The sequence below is a fragment of the Bos javanicus genome, chromosome 8, assembly GCF_032452875.1.
Source record: "Bos javanicus breed banteng chromosome 8, ARS-OSU_banteng_1.0, whole genome shotgun sequence".
NCBI lineage: Eukaryota > Metazoa > Chordata > Mammalia > Artiodactyla > Bovidae > Bos > Bos javanicus.
This window is the reverse complement of record NC_083875.1, coordinates 70,915,239-70,932,371: the sequence shown is the minus strand read 5'-3', so window position 1 is coordinate 70,932,371 and position 17,133 is coordinate 70,915,239. Positions and strand designations below refer to the sequence as shown.

The following is a 17,133-nucleotide window of genomic DNA, read 5'->3' as shown; positions in this document are numbered from 1 at the left end:
TTGTTTCACTAGTGGTTGTTTATCTTTTCACTCTTCTCTCCGTTGGAAGTTCTCACCTTAGAAGAGTTTGTTGGAAATATCAAACAGTACAAGAAAGGCCATTAGGTACAAAATACTCATGTGTTTATGAATTCATGACCAAATTAAATATGCAATTTTATATAAAAAGAGGCATGTGTGTGTGTTTCTCCCCCATCCTCCCGTTCTCCTCTAGAGTTCTGAGTGATGTGGGTGCAGGAGTGTGTGTTCTTGCTGTGTGACCCACTCCTTCCTTCTCGCCTTTATGCCTCAGGCTCAAGCTTGCCCTGTGTGAATGTGTCTCCTGCTCTGACTCACGATGTCTGGGCACCAGGTTCCTGGGGGACTGGAATTCAGCCCCTCCTCCATCCCTCTCCTCCCTGCCCTTCCCCTGACTGGGCTAGCCCAGGTCCCCCACAGCCTCCCCAGGTGGTATCTCTGAGTCCCACCTGGGCTTGCTGGGCTCCTGGAGGTATGGACTGGTTCTGACGGAGCTATTGGAAGGGGTGCCGAGACCCTGCCTGCTGGGATCGTGCTGTGGCCTCTCACTTGTGAGCCTCCTGCCACTCCTGAGCCGCCTTCCCTTTCTGTCCCTGCTGGCCTTTCTGCATCCTCATCTTTGGGCCAGACGCCTCAGGCCTGTAAGCTCATGAAGACCTAATTCCCCTGCTGTTGGATTTCAGGTCCTGGCTCTCCCATCCCCCTAGAGTTCTTGGGAGGCCCCCATGGCCCCTCCTACACCCTTCCCAGAGTGAAGGGGCTGGTGCAGAGCAGCACACCCCACCTAGGAGGTTCCCCTTCTGTCCCCTTCACCTCAGCCTCACCCTGAGCTCAGCAGAAGTGAGCTGACCAGCCAGTAGAGGGCAGCACATGTCTGGTTTCCAAGCCTGCCACCTGGAGGACTTGGAGGGGAGGCAGCCATGGCCTTGAAGTCTAGGGCTCGGACACCAAAGTTACAGCCATTCAAGACGCACTTGACCTGCCACCTCCTGCTCCTTCTCTTGACAAGGCCTTGACCTCAAATCTCTAGGTCTTGGCACCAAAAAATTGATGCAGAGGTTCCATTTTTTGCGGGGGCGGGGGGTGGGGGTTGCTCTATGCCAGATTATTGGGGGTGGAGCCCCCCACACCGGGCCCTGGGACCAAAACCCAGTTCCTCTCCTTAAAGCATCTTTCTTAGATGAGATGGGTCCTGAGTGCTGAGGACAGGAGCTCAGTCTCTCTGGCTCCACCTTCATCAGAGGGACCCTGTGTTCTGAATCTAACAAGGGTGTGTGGAGTGAGATACAAATCAGAATCAGAAAAGGGGGAGAGGGTCAGTTGTGGCCCAGCTTTCCCCCATGGGCTGCAAGATACTGTCTTAATCCTCCACCATCCTCCAGTCTCCTCCCTCCTCTTCTCTGGACTGACCTTGGTTTTGCTCCTGTTCAATTCCCCCATTCTTCCCTGTTATCACCAACCAGCACTGAGTAAGGTCACGTACTTCATTACGATCCTTCTTTACAAAGACTCCTATTCTCCATGTCAGTGCCCGTTTCCCTGACCTTTGACCCCTACCGCATCCCACCCCTTCGACACGGTCATATCCTATGGAGTTACCTGCTGAAGTTGACAACAGATTGATTCTCATGATGGGTCCAACACCATGGTGATTCCCGAGCCCCCCCTCCCCGCCCCTGCAACCTCATCCCCAGCATGCTGAAGGCATGCACCATGCCCTCCAGAGTCAGTCAGTGGGGCCAGGACATCCTCGGTCACAGCCGGTTACACTGCTTTCCTGAAAAGCATCGGAGTCAATTTTACCACCTCGACCATTGCCTCATCCACATGGGGTCCCCTGCTTGGCTTTATAAGAATGAGAGCCATCCAGGGTCTTTTTCTGCTTTTCTTCTTTTGAGGGGACAGAGGCCACAATGCTTTTGTCGGTGGTGATTTTGTTCATTGTCTGCGTATTTTTGCAAAATTTACCCTCTCCCCATTAGAAGCTGTGCTGGCCAGCAGCGGGGGGGAGGAGCCCAAAGGAGCATGGGATTGCTGTACTCAGGTCCCATCACCCTCTACTTTCTCTCCCCCTGTTCCAGTGTTTCCTTTTGTTTCCATCTCCAAACCTGAGCGGTAAAGGATGGGGGGAAAGAGAAGTTTCTCATTGCACCAAGAAGCACTGCTTCCAGGGCTGAAGCTCTGAAAAACCTCTGCCACCTTCTCAGGCCTGGTTGCCCACAGCCCCGGAAGCAATGCTGGCAGAGGGCAAGCCTTCTACTTGCGGCTTCTGGCAGCTGCACCACAGAGGTGGAAGCCTGGAGTTGGGCTCTGAAGGCTTAAGTTCTACCCTGACTTTTCCAGTGAGGATTTGAGTAGGCTCCACGTGGAAAGGCCCACAAAGCCACTATAACCCTTCAGTTCCATAAATGGAGACGTGGGGCCAACAGAGGTAGGACCCCGCCTGCCCACTGCTGCTCCCTGGGAGGGGGCTGCCTGTGCAGACCAGGACACACAGCTTCCCAGCAGGAGAATTTCCCCTTTGATGCTAGGGTTCTCCGACCCACAGACAAGATGCCACAGTCCTCAGCTCTCTCCCCGATGCCCGCCTCCAAGAGTTGTCTCCCGGCCAGCCATGGAATCAGGACCTCTGCACAGGGCCACTGCTCTGGTCCACGAGGCCAGGCTCCCTCCTTTCTGTGCTGAGCTATGTTGGCTGGTGAGAGCAGCTCCACCCAAAGGGTCCTGGTTATGCGAGTCCTCTGTCCCTGGGAGGTGGAGGGGGCGATGCGGAGGAGCAGAGGGGCAAAGACAAGTGGGGACAACAGCAGCAGGGTCAGAAGAGGGTGGCAGCATCTCAGACCACAGCCGAGGAGGAGGATGGGGACGCCGAGGAGGCGGCCGAAGAGGACGCCGAGGACGGACTATTCCAGAACAACCAGCGCCGCTTGGGCTGCCGCTTCAGGTGCAGATAGTCCTCCTTCTCGCGCTCCTTCCGGGCCCGCTGGTAGTGGTCTTCCTCCTTCAGGTACCAGACGGGTGGCCACCGGTGTTTCTCGAGATACTGCTGGTTTTCTGGGGCAGAACGGCAGTAGGGCTGGGTGAGGAAGACGCAGGAGGAGGGGCAGAGGGACTCCCACCCCTGCCCCGCTGCCATGGAACATGCCTCTGGTCCTCCTAGGCCCACATGCCAACCCCTGGGGACCAGAAGTGGAAGCCCTGCCTTCACTGAGCCCCCAAAGAGAGTCAGTTGCCCAGGGAGTGGAGCCGACGGTCCACACTGGGGAAAGGCATTTCCACTTGCGTCTTTCTTCAAAGACAGAGGGAAGATCCTCTCAAGGCTTGGAGAATAAAGCAGGCTGCGACAAGGGATGAGGGAGAAACAGTGAGAAGAGCTGTGGGCAAGAAGATGCTCGGCCTGGCTGGGCTGACAGCAGGTGCAGCTGGCAGAGCTGAGGTTCTGAGACGGGAGGTGCGGGGGGTGGGGGTATGCAGGAGCTCAGATGGGAGGGAAGGCTAGGCTGAGGGGTTTGGACTTCTTCTGGAAGGTGTGGGGGCTCCACGAAAGTTTGGGACCAGGGAAGTGAGGCAGTTGGAGCTGTGCTTTAGAAAGCAAATGCTAGAAGGGTGACGAGGAGAGAGCAGGAGTGGGAGAACTGGTAGAGTACTAGGGAGGAGGGTCACAGCAAAGCAGACGGTGCCCAGTGAAGACCAACTGGGGGAGGCCAGCCACACCTCTCCCTGGATCCCATGAATCCTGGACCCCTGGATTCCTGTCAGGCTCCAGGACCTGAGACATCAATTAAGCAGAGACCAAGCTGCAGGGACCCCAGAGGATGCCCAGATCTGTGTTGTCCAAGCTGTGACTTGTGCCCATTCCCAGGTTATGAAATTAATGTCATGAGTCGTGAACAGTATTAAAAACAACTGATAAATTTTTCAATATGTGTACTCAGTCACAAGGTAAAATGTAATTCTTGATAAGCTAGAGGGGTGGAATGTGGGGATGGGAGGGAGGCTCAAGAGGCAGGGGATATATGTATAATTATGGCTGATTTGCATTGTTGTTTGGCAGAAACCAACCAACATTGTAAAAATTAACAAACAAAAATGGATTTCTTATTGTGGAGTTTGATCCACAAACATCTAAAAAACACCACCTCTAGTCTGACTGTACCTGTGAAAAGCAGAAGCTCAGAGGGGCAGAGTGAATTGCCCAAGGTCTCTGGTGGGCCAGGGCGGGGGGGCCGCCCTCCACACCAGCGCTTTTTCCAGGACCCCCTCCGCTGGGCTGGGTGCATGTTTGCAGGCTACTCCCCACCCACAGGGGTCTTTGGCAGCCTCTGGGCGCCCTGGGGTCAGGTCAGAGGCTTGGACCCAAGGAGAGGGAGGCGACAAATGCCGCTGGGGATGCTCACCTGGGGACATGGCCTTCATGTCTCGGGGGAACTTGCGACACACATTGTTGTAGTTGGTGCAGATGTGGTGAAGACACCAGTCAGCCAACTGGTACGCACAGTGGAACTGGGAACAGACAGGAGCATGTCTGTGCTTGGACCGCTGGGCCAAGGTCTGCACACAGATGTCTACTTTTGCCTTCAGAGCCAGAGCTTTGGCGCAGGTGGCCAAAGGCCCTGAGTCACAAAGAACCCACCTCGAGAGGCAAGGCCACACAAAACCATGATGGAATGACATGGGTTTGCTCTTTGGCACCATCACCACCACCTCACCCGTGACCTGCCCCCAGCAGCCCCAGAAACCCACAGTCCTATGAGGTGGCCTCCTACTGGGTCTGCCCTCCTCAGATCTGACCCCTCGTCCTCCATGCTGCACCAGAGCAGCCTGCACTAAGGTGCTGACAACCGGCTTAGAGAGCTGACCACCCAGGCATATCTGCATTATTTTAACTTCATAAACTAATCTTTAGAATGTTTGGCACCCTGAGGGCTCCTAGGGGAGATTTTGCTTGCCTGTTCTGGGTGGCTCAGACAGTAAAGAATCTGCCCGCAATGCAGGACACCTGGGTTCAGTCCCTGGGTCAGCAGGATCCCCTTGAGGAGGAAATGGCAACCCACTTCAGTATTCTTGCCTGGAGAATCCCAGAGACAGAGGAGCCCGGCAGGCTAAAGTGCATGGGGTCGCAGAGAGCCAGACATGACTGAGCAACTGACACTGTCACTTGGGAAAATGGAGGAGGAAGTTCATCTTAGATGGGGAGTCCCCAGTGTGCCTTAAATGACCCCAGCCGGCAGCAACCACGTCTATACAGGGCTCTGGTTTCCCTCCCCGGCCCAACGGTTGCCTGAAGTCTCTGTCCCTTCCTGCCACAGCCAGCCTCTTCTCTTGGCATGTTGGGGTGAATCCTCTGGCCTGCAGGATAAGATGGGTCTGCCCACTGGGGGAACCAAGTCTGTCAATGGGTTTCCTTCCTACCCACCACCTCCCAAACCCTCCCCATTTGCTGCCAACAGGCAGAGCCCAGAGCTGAGAATGTTGCAGAGATTCCTTCCCTGTCATCCTACCTGAGCCAGTTCCAGGAACACAAGGACGTCCCCATCGATGTCCACCATCATCTGGGTTGCTTCCATCAGCCCAGTCACTGTGTACTGCTCTGTGACACACACACAGCCAGGAACAGGCTGAAGAACCACAGGAGTGGACAGGCACTTCTTTATCCCCTCCCCGACCCCAGCAGGGGCCCACAGCAGGGCAAAGAGAGGTCCGGGGCAAGTCCCAACAGGCCAGGAAAGGCCATAGGAGATTTAAGTCGGCTCCTACCAGTGAGGAAACCAGGATTGGAGCAAGACTTTCCCACTGGAGATGAGGTGGGAAGTGAAGGCGGAGACTAGAATAACCTATGAAGCTTTTTAAGCTACATATGTTGCAGCAAGGAGTTATACAGGTGGGGTGAAAGCCCCCACCCCTGAGAATCAGCCATTGATACTGATGGCAGAGGGTATTAAATCTCAAATTTGCTAAGAACTATAGATTAGAACTAAGGATTAAATCAAGTTGTTCATTTTAATTTAAATTTTGTAACAAATTGTGTACTAACCTTGCATTTCATGTTAAGACCTTTCTAGGGAAGAAGTAAACACTTTGAGTTCTGAATTTTAACTGTGTCAGTATAAACTGATAAAGTATTTTATCTTTAAAAGTAATATGTCTCAGCTGAGTCCATGGGAAAAGACCTAGAAACAACAGCCATCCCAATAGCAAAAGCATTGCTAATGCAAATACTGTAGCCTTGAAATCCCATTTCCAACTACAGGAAGCCAAGACTTCTTAGAGAAATGGCTGATACGGGTATGGGGCAGGAAATGTACACAATGAACCTGGCACATCTTGTCATTCCAGAGCATCGAAAGCTCTTCTAGAGACTCTGCAGCCAACTTGAGAAGACTTCTACAGGTTAAAGGAACAGCAGAGTATCTGAGTTTCCATAAAGCTAATTGCAATTATTTAAAACCGATAGCTGGAATCAAGATTGCCGGGAGAAACATCAGTAACCTCAGATATGCAGAGGGCACCATCTTTATGGCAGAAAGCGAAGAACTAAAGAACCTCTTGATGAAAGTGAAAGAGGAAAGTGAAAAAGTTGGCTTAAAACTCAACATTCAGAAAACTAAGATCATGGCATCCGGTCCCATCACTTCATGGCAAATAGATGGGGAAACAATGGAAATACTGAGAGACTTTATTTTGGGGGGCTCCAAAATCACTGCAGATGGTGACTGATGCTGTGAAATTAAAAGATGTTTGCTCCTTGAAAGAAAAGCTATGACCAACCTAGATAGCATATTAAAAAGCAGAGACATTACTCTACCAACAAAAGTCCATCTAGTCAAAGCTATGGTTTTTCCAGTAGTCATGTATGGATGTGAGAGTTGGACTATAAAGAAGGCTGAGTGCTAAAGAATTGATGCTTTTCAATTGTGGTGTTGGAGAAGACTCTTGAGAGTCCCCTGGACTGCAAGGAGATCCAACCAGTCAATCTTAAAGGAAATCAGTCCTGAATATTCATTGGAAGGACGGATGCTGAATCTGAGACTCCAATACTTTGGCCACCTGATGTGAAGAACCGACTCATTTGAAAAGATCCTGATGCTGGGAAAGATTGAAGGCAGCAGAAGGGGACGACAGAGGACGAGATGGGTGGATGACATCACTGACGTGATGGACATGAGTTTGAGTAGGCTTCAGAAGTTGGTGATGGACAGGGATGCCTGGCATGCTGCAGTCCATAGGGTCACAAAGAGTTGAACACGACTGAGCAACTGACCTGAACTAAAAACCAATAGAGTATGTTCAAGTCCAAAAATTCATAATCACATGTAATATTAATAACAAAAAATCAACTGGTCACTCTCAAAAGATGATAGCAAACAAATGTGTGTCTTGAAAACTGGTAAACAGGGACTTCCCTGATGGTCCAGTGGCCAAAACTCTACACTTCCAATGCAGGGGACCAGGTTCAACCCCTGGAAAGGGAGCTAGATCCCACATGCCGCAACTAAAGATCCTTCATGCCAGCACTAAGACTCCACTGCAGCCAAATAACTACATAAATATAAGAGAAAAGAAAAACAACTGGTAAATTAAAATACCACATATTCACCTGCCTTTCCTACATGAACTATTCTACTGGGAAATCAAACCATAGGTGAGGGAAAGTTTCCCTCCTTTTGAAAGTATTCTAACAGATTAAAAAAAAAAAAAAAGACCGAACTGGAATATTACCATTTCACAACACTTAATAAATGAATGGATCCAGGCAATAAAATTCAAAGGCTGCTAACACCACAAAAAGCGAGAAAAGCAGATGATCTATGTTTCTTGATGAAAAGCAGAAACAGCCTACAAAATGTAGTCTCACCAAAAGAAGACTGGATCTAATCTAGCCTCTAGACCTGAAGGCCAGTTGATAGGAAGGAAACATGGTGGACTACAGAAAGGCGATCAGTAAAAAAATCTAGGTTCCCTGGATCAGAGGGTTTTTCCAACATATCCCAAGGGAAAGTTCTGTTTTTGTTTTTAACAGACAAGGAACTTACAGATTAAAAAAACCTTAAAAGATATATAAAAAATAAAATCATGCTATAGTGTTTCAGGATGCACACTAGGATGATATAACTATGAAGAAGAGTAAGGAAGAGCAATCATAAAATCTTAGAGCAATAGGCAGAACGGTTACTTCGGGGTGGGGAGGGCCTATGGTGAGAGGGACAGACTGGGGGCTCTGGTGTGGCGAGCAAGGGCCACTTGGTTTGTAATAATTTATTAAGATGAACACATATTTCATGTTTTTGTGCAATATTTAACATTTTAAAAATTAAGCTTAAATTAATAACTTCATAGTAAGCTTATATCACAAAAAATGTCACTTATTATACAACACTTGGCATTTTCCACTGTTCCTTTACAAGGTACATAGAAACATATTTTTTAAATATGTTTTTTAGCGATTATGAAGCATTTCCCAGGAAAGGCCATTCAATGTTATTTTCTATAAGCCTTTCCATGCAGCAGTGAGAGGTAACATTATTAATGGCTACCTTGCAAAAGCCATCCACGTGTGCTTAACCAGTGTGCCTGTTTGACTTGTCTCTGATTGCTTGCTATGATGAAACAAACTTAAAGAAACACCTGAATACATTTTTTTTTCATTTGGGCCATTTCTGTGTAGCAAATCTTTCAAAAGTTATTTAGTCTAAGAGTTTTGGACTGTTTTCTGTGTTCTGGGAATGCTGCACCACTTTTTCAAATTGTTGTAGCTGTGATCTTATTTATTTTTTATTTATTTATTGGTTGAACCACTCAGCATGCAGGATCTTAGTTCCCTGACCAGGGATCAAACCCATACCCCCTGCAGTGGAAGTGCAGCCTTAACCACCAGACCACCAGGGAATTCTGCAGTTGAAATCTTTAGAAGCCTCTTACTCCCTGCCCTAAAGCCCTCAGTGTCCCCTGGCCTGCCTCTGCAGGCTCAGCTCTTAATATTTGATTCTGGTCAATCATTTCCACCTCTTCCAGGGACCAAGCGCCACCTTTCAACTCATTTCTCATCATAGGATCGCTGCTTCCCTCATAGCCAAGTCCCAATCTTGATCATCTGCCGAGGGCCACAGCAGCTCTAACACCAGGTCCTTCCCTGAACCTCAGCTCAGTATCTGAGGCCTTGCTCTCTGCTGCCGACCCACCCAAGGACATTAACCTGGACATCAATGCCAGTACAGGTACCAACACCAACATCAATGGAACACACATGCTGACTCCAGCTCAGGAGCACCACCTGTCGTCAGGCACCACGGGCTCCAAAGGACTTCTCATCTGCACTGCACCATCTCTCCTCCTGCCCTGGCACCCCAAGCGCTGCTCCTTGGTCTCCCTCCTGCCCCAGTCCCTGCTCCACCCAAGCCTCTGGGGTTGGTCCATCCTGAAACCTGAGCTCTAGCTCGCAGGATCTTCCAGGAATCAAAGAATTAGGAGTGACCAACAATTAGGTCAATGTTTACTGTGTTTCTAGAAGAAGAAAGAGAAAGGGAAGGTGGAAGAGAAGAAGGAAATGAGAAAGGGGAAGAAAAACGAAAGGAACAAGGAGGAGATGCAAGGGTAGGAAAGAGGAACGGTGTTCTGTTCTTTTTGACTTCTTAAGCTTGCCTGAGTGTGGCCAAGCTGAGAACCTCGAGCCCTGGCATCTACTGGTGCCCACTTGCTGCACCGCAATAACCTCTAGAGAGACCTATAAGGTGACCCCACCAAGCATCCCTCTCACACATTTCCTTACATCCACGTCCTCACCACAACCCCAATACGCACCGACGTATCTCACGCTATGTAAACGTATCCCCTTGGTGCTGGCGGCCTGTCCCCTAGGAGGAGACAGGTGAGAGAAGAAATCACGACTCCCAGGGGGTCCCCTGACTCCTCCTCCTCCCTGGAGGCCCCTCCCCTGGGCTTAGCTACCTGTGAGGGCGACCAAGTGTGGCAGGCAGAGGCGGTTGGCCAGGATGATGAGTTTCATGTCGTCCAGGTCGGGGCTGGAGGTGAACATGCCAGTGTACAGGTACTCCAGCACGGCCCGCATGCAGCTCTTGCTTGTGAAAGGAAATACCACCTGCGGGTGGGAAGGAATGGAGCAGGCTGCAGCAAGGTCCAGCTTTAGGGAAAGAGCAGCAGTTCAGAAGAACTCAGAAGGCTCTGGCCTGGACAGTTGGTCTCCCATAGACAGGCCACCACCCCTCTGAGTTCCCTGGACCTGCTCAGAACACCTCCTTCCCCAAAGGCTAATCTCCCACACCAACAGCCTGCAATGAACCCATCTGCTGAGCACCTGTGAGCAGGGCTCCAACAGCTTTTAAAAGGACCTGGACTCGCGTTAGCATCTTTCTGGTTTGGAGGACGCATGAAGTAGTCCTTCTGGTCACCTGCACCTGGCCCCACTCTATCCTTCGGGGAGCAGTGCAAGTGGGATGTGGATGAACGGAGCGAACACCAGCTGGTCTCTCTGGGCTGCTCAAAGCTACAGCTCTGGGCCTCTGGGATCTCTCCAGAGCGGGACCAACACAAAAACTGCTTTCTCATCAGCCGCCAGCCTCTCCAGGCTGCACTGGGAATTGGCTGGAACTTTACAGCTGCTTCTGTGACTCTGGAGAGTTCCCATCTCACACGTTGCACATCTCAACCCACTCATGCTTCAGGGAGCAGAGACAACTCAAATCTCGAACTCTCCGCTTCACCTCCCAGAAGGACTCCCTTTCCAGTGTGTGCTAAGTCGCTTAAGTCATGTCCGACTCTGTGCGACCCTATGGACTATAGCCCGCCAGGCTCCTCTGTCCATGGGATTCTCCAGGTAAGAATACTGGAAAGGGGTGCCCTTCCCTCCTCCAAAGGATCTTCCTGACTCAGAAACCTTAGGAAATGCCTTCTCTGGGTTACAGGATGCTATGCTCTAACATTCTTTGTTCAGCTTTTCATTCAAGTGTTTGCTGAGCACTGACTAAGGGACCAGAGCTGAGAAGGGTACTCAGCAGAAATAAAAGACCTCATCCGCATACTCAAGGGAAACCTCAGATCAGCTGGAGAAACTTGGTGTGGACCCTTGGAACTTTAAGTAGATTCACAAAGGAGGACACTGTTAACTACAAGGCTGAGGGATGGACAGTCAGTGTCACAGTTCAGAGAAGGGTAGAAAGGAGGTCAGACTTGAACCCCAGTCTTGATTTGGCTAGAACTCCCACTGACTCCTGATGTTTCCTCTAAGTAATTTTCTACCCACTGACTCCCTACCATACACCTTGACTATAAACCCCACTTGATTATGCTCAACTAAGAATTAAAACCAGTTCTATACTGAGGTCTCTTTTCCCCTATTGCAATAGTTTCTGAATAAAAATCTGTTCTTACTGCTTTAAGAAAAAAGTTTTTTCTCAACTATAGAGCTAGGATGTGACCATAATTGCCCATCTTGGTATACTGCAAAGTCCTTGGCTATAGGAGCCATCTCATAAACTTCTCTTGGGCCCATCACTTGGTGGTTTGTACAGAGTCAAGGCTGAAGGAAGCACCATGAAGTGACAGATGCCTCAGATGGAAAGGGAGTAAGCCTCTCTCCCTCCCAGCTGTTTCCATCCTAGCCTTACCTCCCTGGTGGAACTCTCCACAAGTGACCCCCCCAAACATGGCAGCCATCCAGTCACAGCTAGAAATCAACAGGGGCTTGTGGGCACTGATGGTGCCATCATCCAGGATGAAGGTCACATCTGTTGGGTGAGAGAAGATGCATCACGTGAGGATGGGGTGAAAGAATATGGGACAACCAACCCCACGGGTAGACACTGCTCCCAGATGACTGCTTCCTCCTGAAGCCACAGTCTGTGAGCACCACATGACCCAATCTCAAGCTGGGGGCTCTAGGTTTCAGGAGCAGAGCCACGGTATCTCCAGGACATCAGTGGCTGAGATGACTCAGAATGCTACTCGGACCAACCCAGATTCTGCAGAAGGCTCCTGGAGGGAAGTCCCCTGCCTTTGGGACCCCAGCTGCTAAAGCCTGTTTCATACGTGAGAAGGTGCCTTTGGCCAAGCACTCCTTAACCCGGTTTGTCTGGTGGACATGGAAGGCCTTGGTGATCTCCTGGTTCATGAAGGCCTCGTTGTTGAGGATGTTGGCCACCATCATGCACAGATCAAAGACCTCAAGCAGCTCAGCGATGTGGGCGATGTGCATGAGGTCTCGCTCGTTCTCGTCCAGCTCCCCTGTGTACAGGTACTTGAGAACAGCCCGGAACGGCCCTGGCTGGATGGAGTTGTCCATTTTCACCACCACCATCAGCCGGGATTTATAAGTCAGTGGGTCTTCTGTCATCTCTTCCTGGATGCTCACAAAAGCTCGGCTCCAGGAAGACAGCACTCGACCCCGCCCAGGCAGGTACCCTGTCCCATTGCCCCGTAAGATCCCATCGCTGGTGGATGCCTGGAGCCCAGCGTGCCCAGAGCCCCCACCCTCCTCCACACTCTCACACACGTCAAAGCTGGCTGCCTGGAGCAGGAAGTCCCGGCCATGGTGGTGGTGGTGGTGGTGATGGTGGTGGTGTTGATCAGGGTGACCCCGGTGGTCCTCTGAGCGGGGACCCCCTGACCCGGAGGGTCCCCCCAGCTCCCCCTCACCCAGGTCCATGAGGAACCGGTCGTAGAACTTGGAGGAGGATGTGGAGAGGTAGATATTGTGCGCGGAGATGCGCACCCGCTCCCGAAGCACAAGGATGACGTCTGCACACAGCGGGTCCTCCAGGAGGTGGGCAGGGCACTCCTCGCTGCTGGAGGGGGGGTCGGGCACCACAATGAGCGGGGGCGGCGGCTTGGGGGGCAGGAAAGGCGCCTGCAGCAGGGGCTGCTGCACATTGTGGAGGTGGGACTTCCAGAACTGCAGGTGCCGGCGGGAGATAAGCGCTGCCCGGATGGCGTTGTCGAACACATCCTTGATACCGAACTGCGCCACCACACTCGTCTCGTAGTAGGGGATACCCAGCTCCTTGGCCACCTCTCGGCCCTTCTCCGGGGGAAGGATCTCATTGGGCTTGATGGCCTGGCACGTTCAAGAAGGGAAGCCAAATTCATGTCGGTGGTGGAGGGGTGGGGGGCAGGGAGATGCATTCCCCAATCCTGTGTGTTTGTCACCTGACTGGGGGTGTCCCTGCTGAGGATCTAGGTCTAAGCCCCGTTCCTGCCCTGCTCATTTCCACTCCCTTTCTCCTCTGTTTGGCCAGATCCCTTCTTCTTCCAGGAAGCCCTCCATTGTCTATGGGAGGCCTGGGTGATCTCCCCGGCTCAAAGTAATGGGAGGGCTGACTACCTCTCTGGCAATTAGCATGCCGGTTTTTAACATATTCACCTATCCAGTTCGTCTCCCAGCAAGACTATAAGCTCCTTTCATACAAAGATTACCTCTCCTTCTCCTTCTCTCCTCATGATGCTTAGCCCAGTATTGCCCACTCAGTGTGTAATGGATGGATGGATGGATGGATGAAAGAATGACCATTCTTACTGGCCCCCTGTGTGAGTCTGCTTCAAATGGAGGGAGAGAAGTGAGGCTCTGTGCATTCTCTCAGGGCTGAGCAGGGAGTTGAGAGACACACAACTTCCCCCCACCCCCTCTTCCCCTTCCCCATCTGCCACCTTTCCCTCCCTAGGCACCCTCCCTAGGCAAGGGTCTCCTGGCCCTATTGACAGCGTCCAGGTCAGCGTAACGCAGGTCCAGCTGGCAGCCCACCAAGATGACAGGTGCTCGGGGACAAAGGGCTTGATTTCTGGGAACCACATGGTCTTGAAATGGTGGAGGGAGTTGGGGTTGGCAATGGAGAAGCACAGAACCACCACATCAGATCTGGGGTGGGAGAGAGTGAGGTTATAGGCAGAAAAAGCTAGTGATAGGTTCCCTGCTGCTGGAACAAGGGAGAACACATACCCAACGGCACCCCTACACTGCAGTCCCACAACTGTCATATGGATCGGCTCACGTGATCTCCCCCAAAACATTTAATCATAGCACTTCCTATTTCTGTACCCCCAAGTTAGCACTGGAGAGCTTTCAAAGACTCTTGGGTTGACCTCACAGCTCTCTTGAGATTTAGACATGACCGCTTTTACCATCTCATCTGAACAGCCTTCCTAATTGCTCAAAGTCCCAGTGTTACTGGTTAACAGGGGAGAACTGAAACCAGGCCGCCCGACTGCAAAGCTGGGTCCCTGCCCAGCCCAGGCTGCCTTCCCGTCAAGGGTCTCCCAGGGCTGTTTTCTCCACTCCTTCCTCCCAGTTTCACAGAGTGAAACTCCTTCCACTCAGTTTCACAGAGTGTCCTCATACCTCAGGGAAAAACCCCATCCACTTGGCTCCCTGCAGGCAGCGGGGGTCTTCCCTACCTCCCATAAGCAAAGCGCCGGTCTTTGTGGTGGTCTCCGAAGGTATCCCAGAGGCGGAGAGACACGCTCACATCGTCCACCACGTCTCGGGAATGTTCTAGCACCTGGTGGGGTGGGAGGGGGCGGGGTGGGACAGGGAGAGGGGAAAGAAGCGAAGGCAATGGTTCCTGGGGGCCCTGCATGCCGACTCGGGGTGGGGTCAGCTCACTCCTGGGTCCCACAGCATGGGGGCTGGAGGGACAACTAGAGTCTCCCTCTGTGTGTCCTAGAACACCTGAGTCCCCTAACAAGAGCTGGCCAGGACAGAAGAGACTCCAGAGGGCAGACAGTCACGGGAGTGATGCGATCTCCCAAGGAGCCCATCCTTGTTCCCAGCTGTACCTGCCAATCAGATGTTTCCCAGCCTTGGGTCTTCTGGTATCATTAGCCAGCAGTTTCTTTTCTTTTGGCAGCTCTCATCTCTCCAAAGCACCACCCCTTTCCCAGCTCCAAGGTTTCCCATTACTGGGGGCTATGTTACACAAGATGCCCCAGGCTTCTGCTCAGACAAACACAAAGGGCTGGGGACCCCTCCCCTGGGGTGGGCTCCCCTCAGGCCTCTCCCAGGGATCTGTGCTCTTCAGCTGCCTCTACTCAAACTTTAAAGGGCTTCCGTGAACTCAGCATAGGGCCCCTCTGGAGAGATCCCATAGACTTACAAACGTAAGAGAGGCCATAGACTTACAAACTTACCTCTTGGCATACCCGATACTGGTCAATGGTCCAAACCGTGGGCACGTGGGTGGCAAGCAGCTGGTACTGGGTGAGGGTGGCATTGCAGGCCCGGGCACAGATAAGCCTGGTCTTGCCCACAGCGTTGTCCCCCACCACCACGCACTTGATGGTCTCTACGTTTGGCCTTTCATAATCCATGTCAGAATCCATTAATTGGGACCTGAGGGAGAGAAGAGAAGCAGTCAAGACAACTTCGCACACCAGCCCCTGAGGGCCAGGGCCAGCAGCTCTTCTCTGCCGGGGCTGCCCCCTCTCTGAGCATTTGAGCAGAGAGGAGGACAAGGGAGTGGGTAGCTTTCCGGGCCCAGGCTCCACAGGGGCCCGAGGAGACGGGAGTCCCTTCAGGCTGAGAGGCACAGCTCCACTGGGTGAATCTCTGGTCTTCCTCCTGTTGTCTCCATCCTCCAGCAGCAGGGCTTCTGGTTGGGGAATGCCAGAGAGAGATCCCAAGGCGGAGTCTGCTCGGGGGCTGGTCCCCACTCTCCTGGGAAGAGAGGTGTCTGCCTAGGCAGCTCATTTATCATCTGCTCTCCTCCTCCAGCTTTGTCTTAATTTTATTTCCTCTTCAGGTCCCACTCCAGCTCATAGCTACACCCCTTCCCCACAGTATATGGTGATGTATTTTACAACTTAGAAAAATTCTGTATCCCTAAAACACGTAGTGTTTCTTTTGTGGAAAAAATATTTATGAGTGAGATTGTATGATATTGTGGCAGGAGGTTGGGTGGAGGACAGTAGAGAAGTACCAGTGAGTATAAATTTCATATTTTGTACCCAGCACATAGCTCAACACTTAGATATTGTTCAATTAAAAAAGAAAGAAAGAAATCACCTAGACCTGCATTCTGGTTTCATCTCTATTAGTAAAGAGCTACATGCACTCAGAGAGGCAGGTTTCCTCTCAGATTCCTCCTCTGTGAAGTAAAGGTTTCTACATTATGATCTTGAGTTTTTTTCCTAGCTCCTGCTTCCTGATTTTAAATGTAGTATCTCCTGTAAATGTGTGATTGCAGAAATCCTCTGGTTCTGGGGAGTCTGAAGAACAGAGTGTCACCTAAACATCAGTGTGTCATGGCTGTGAGATTCCTATACTGATGCCCCAATATGTTTTTGGCCAGATACTAAAGCAGCCTAACTTCAGCCATGAAGTACAAACATTGCAGATATTTCAAACACTGCAATGCCTCTGTGATGCACAATGCCCCATGTCATTTCTCCTGCTTATTGGCAATGCCTCATCATTGTTGTATAAATACGCATATCCTGTTGCATTCCCCATTTATTTCTAGTTCTCATCCCTATGATTTACAGCCATTAGGACCTGGTGAAAAAGGAATGAAAAGGAAAATACATTATTCTTAGCTTGTGAGGTTTACTAAAAGATGCTTACTCCTTGGAAGGAAAGTTATGACCAACCTAGACAGTGTATTAAAAAGCAGAGACATTACTTTGCCAACAAAGGTCCGTCTAGTCAAGGCTATGGTTATTCCAGTGGTCATGTATGGATGTGAGAGTCGGACTATAAAGAAAGCTGAGCGCCGAAGAATTGATGCTTTGAACTGTGGTGTTGGAGAAGACTCTTGAGAGTCCCATGGATTGCAAGGGGATCCAACCAGTCCATCCTAAAGGAGATCAATCCTGGGTGTTCATTGGAAGGACTGATATTGAAGCTGAAACTCCAATACTTTGGCCACCTCATGCGAAGAACTGACTCATCTGAAAAGACCCTGATGCTTGGAAAGATTGAGGGCAGGAGGAGAAGGGGACAACAGAGGATGAGATGGTTGGATGGCATCACCGACTCAATGGACATGGGTTTGGGTGGACTCTGGGAGTTGGTGATGGACAGGGAGGCCTGGCGTGCTGAAGTTCATGGGGTCACAAAGAGTCAGAAAGAACTGAGCGACTGAACCGAACTGAACTGAACTGTGAGGTTTACAG

The 17,133-nt window shown here is 51.1% G+C and overlaps 1 protein-coding gene across 1 annotated transcript; it reads right to left on the bottom strand.

Annotated features, from left to right (window-relative positions):
* LOC133253344 (rho-related BTB domain-containing protein 2-like) lies at positions 1–15,694 on the bottom strand. Its single transcript, XM_061427009.1, is given in 11 exon segments — positions 1–3,072; positions 4,416–4,521; positions 5,520–5,608; positions 9,964–10,114; positions 11,640–11,672; positions 11,674–11,759; positions 12,061–13,084; positions 13,691–13,797; positions 13,800–13,882; positions 14,419–14,522; positions 15,151–15,694. Coding segments are annotated over 11 exon segments (2,193 nt in total). The 5' UTR covers positions 15,343–15,694; the 3' UTR covers positions 1–2,854.
* Between the last annotated feature and the right edge of the window lie 1,439 nt (positions 15,695–17,133).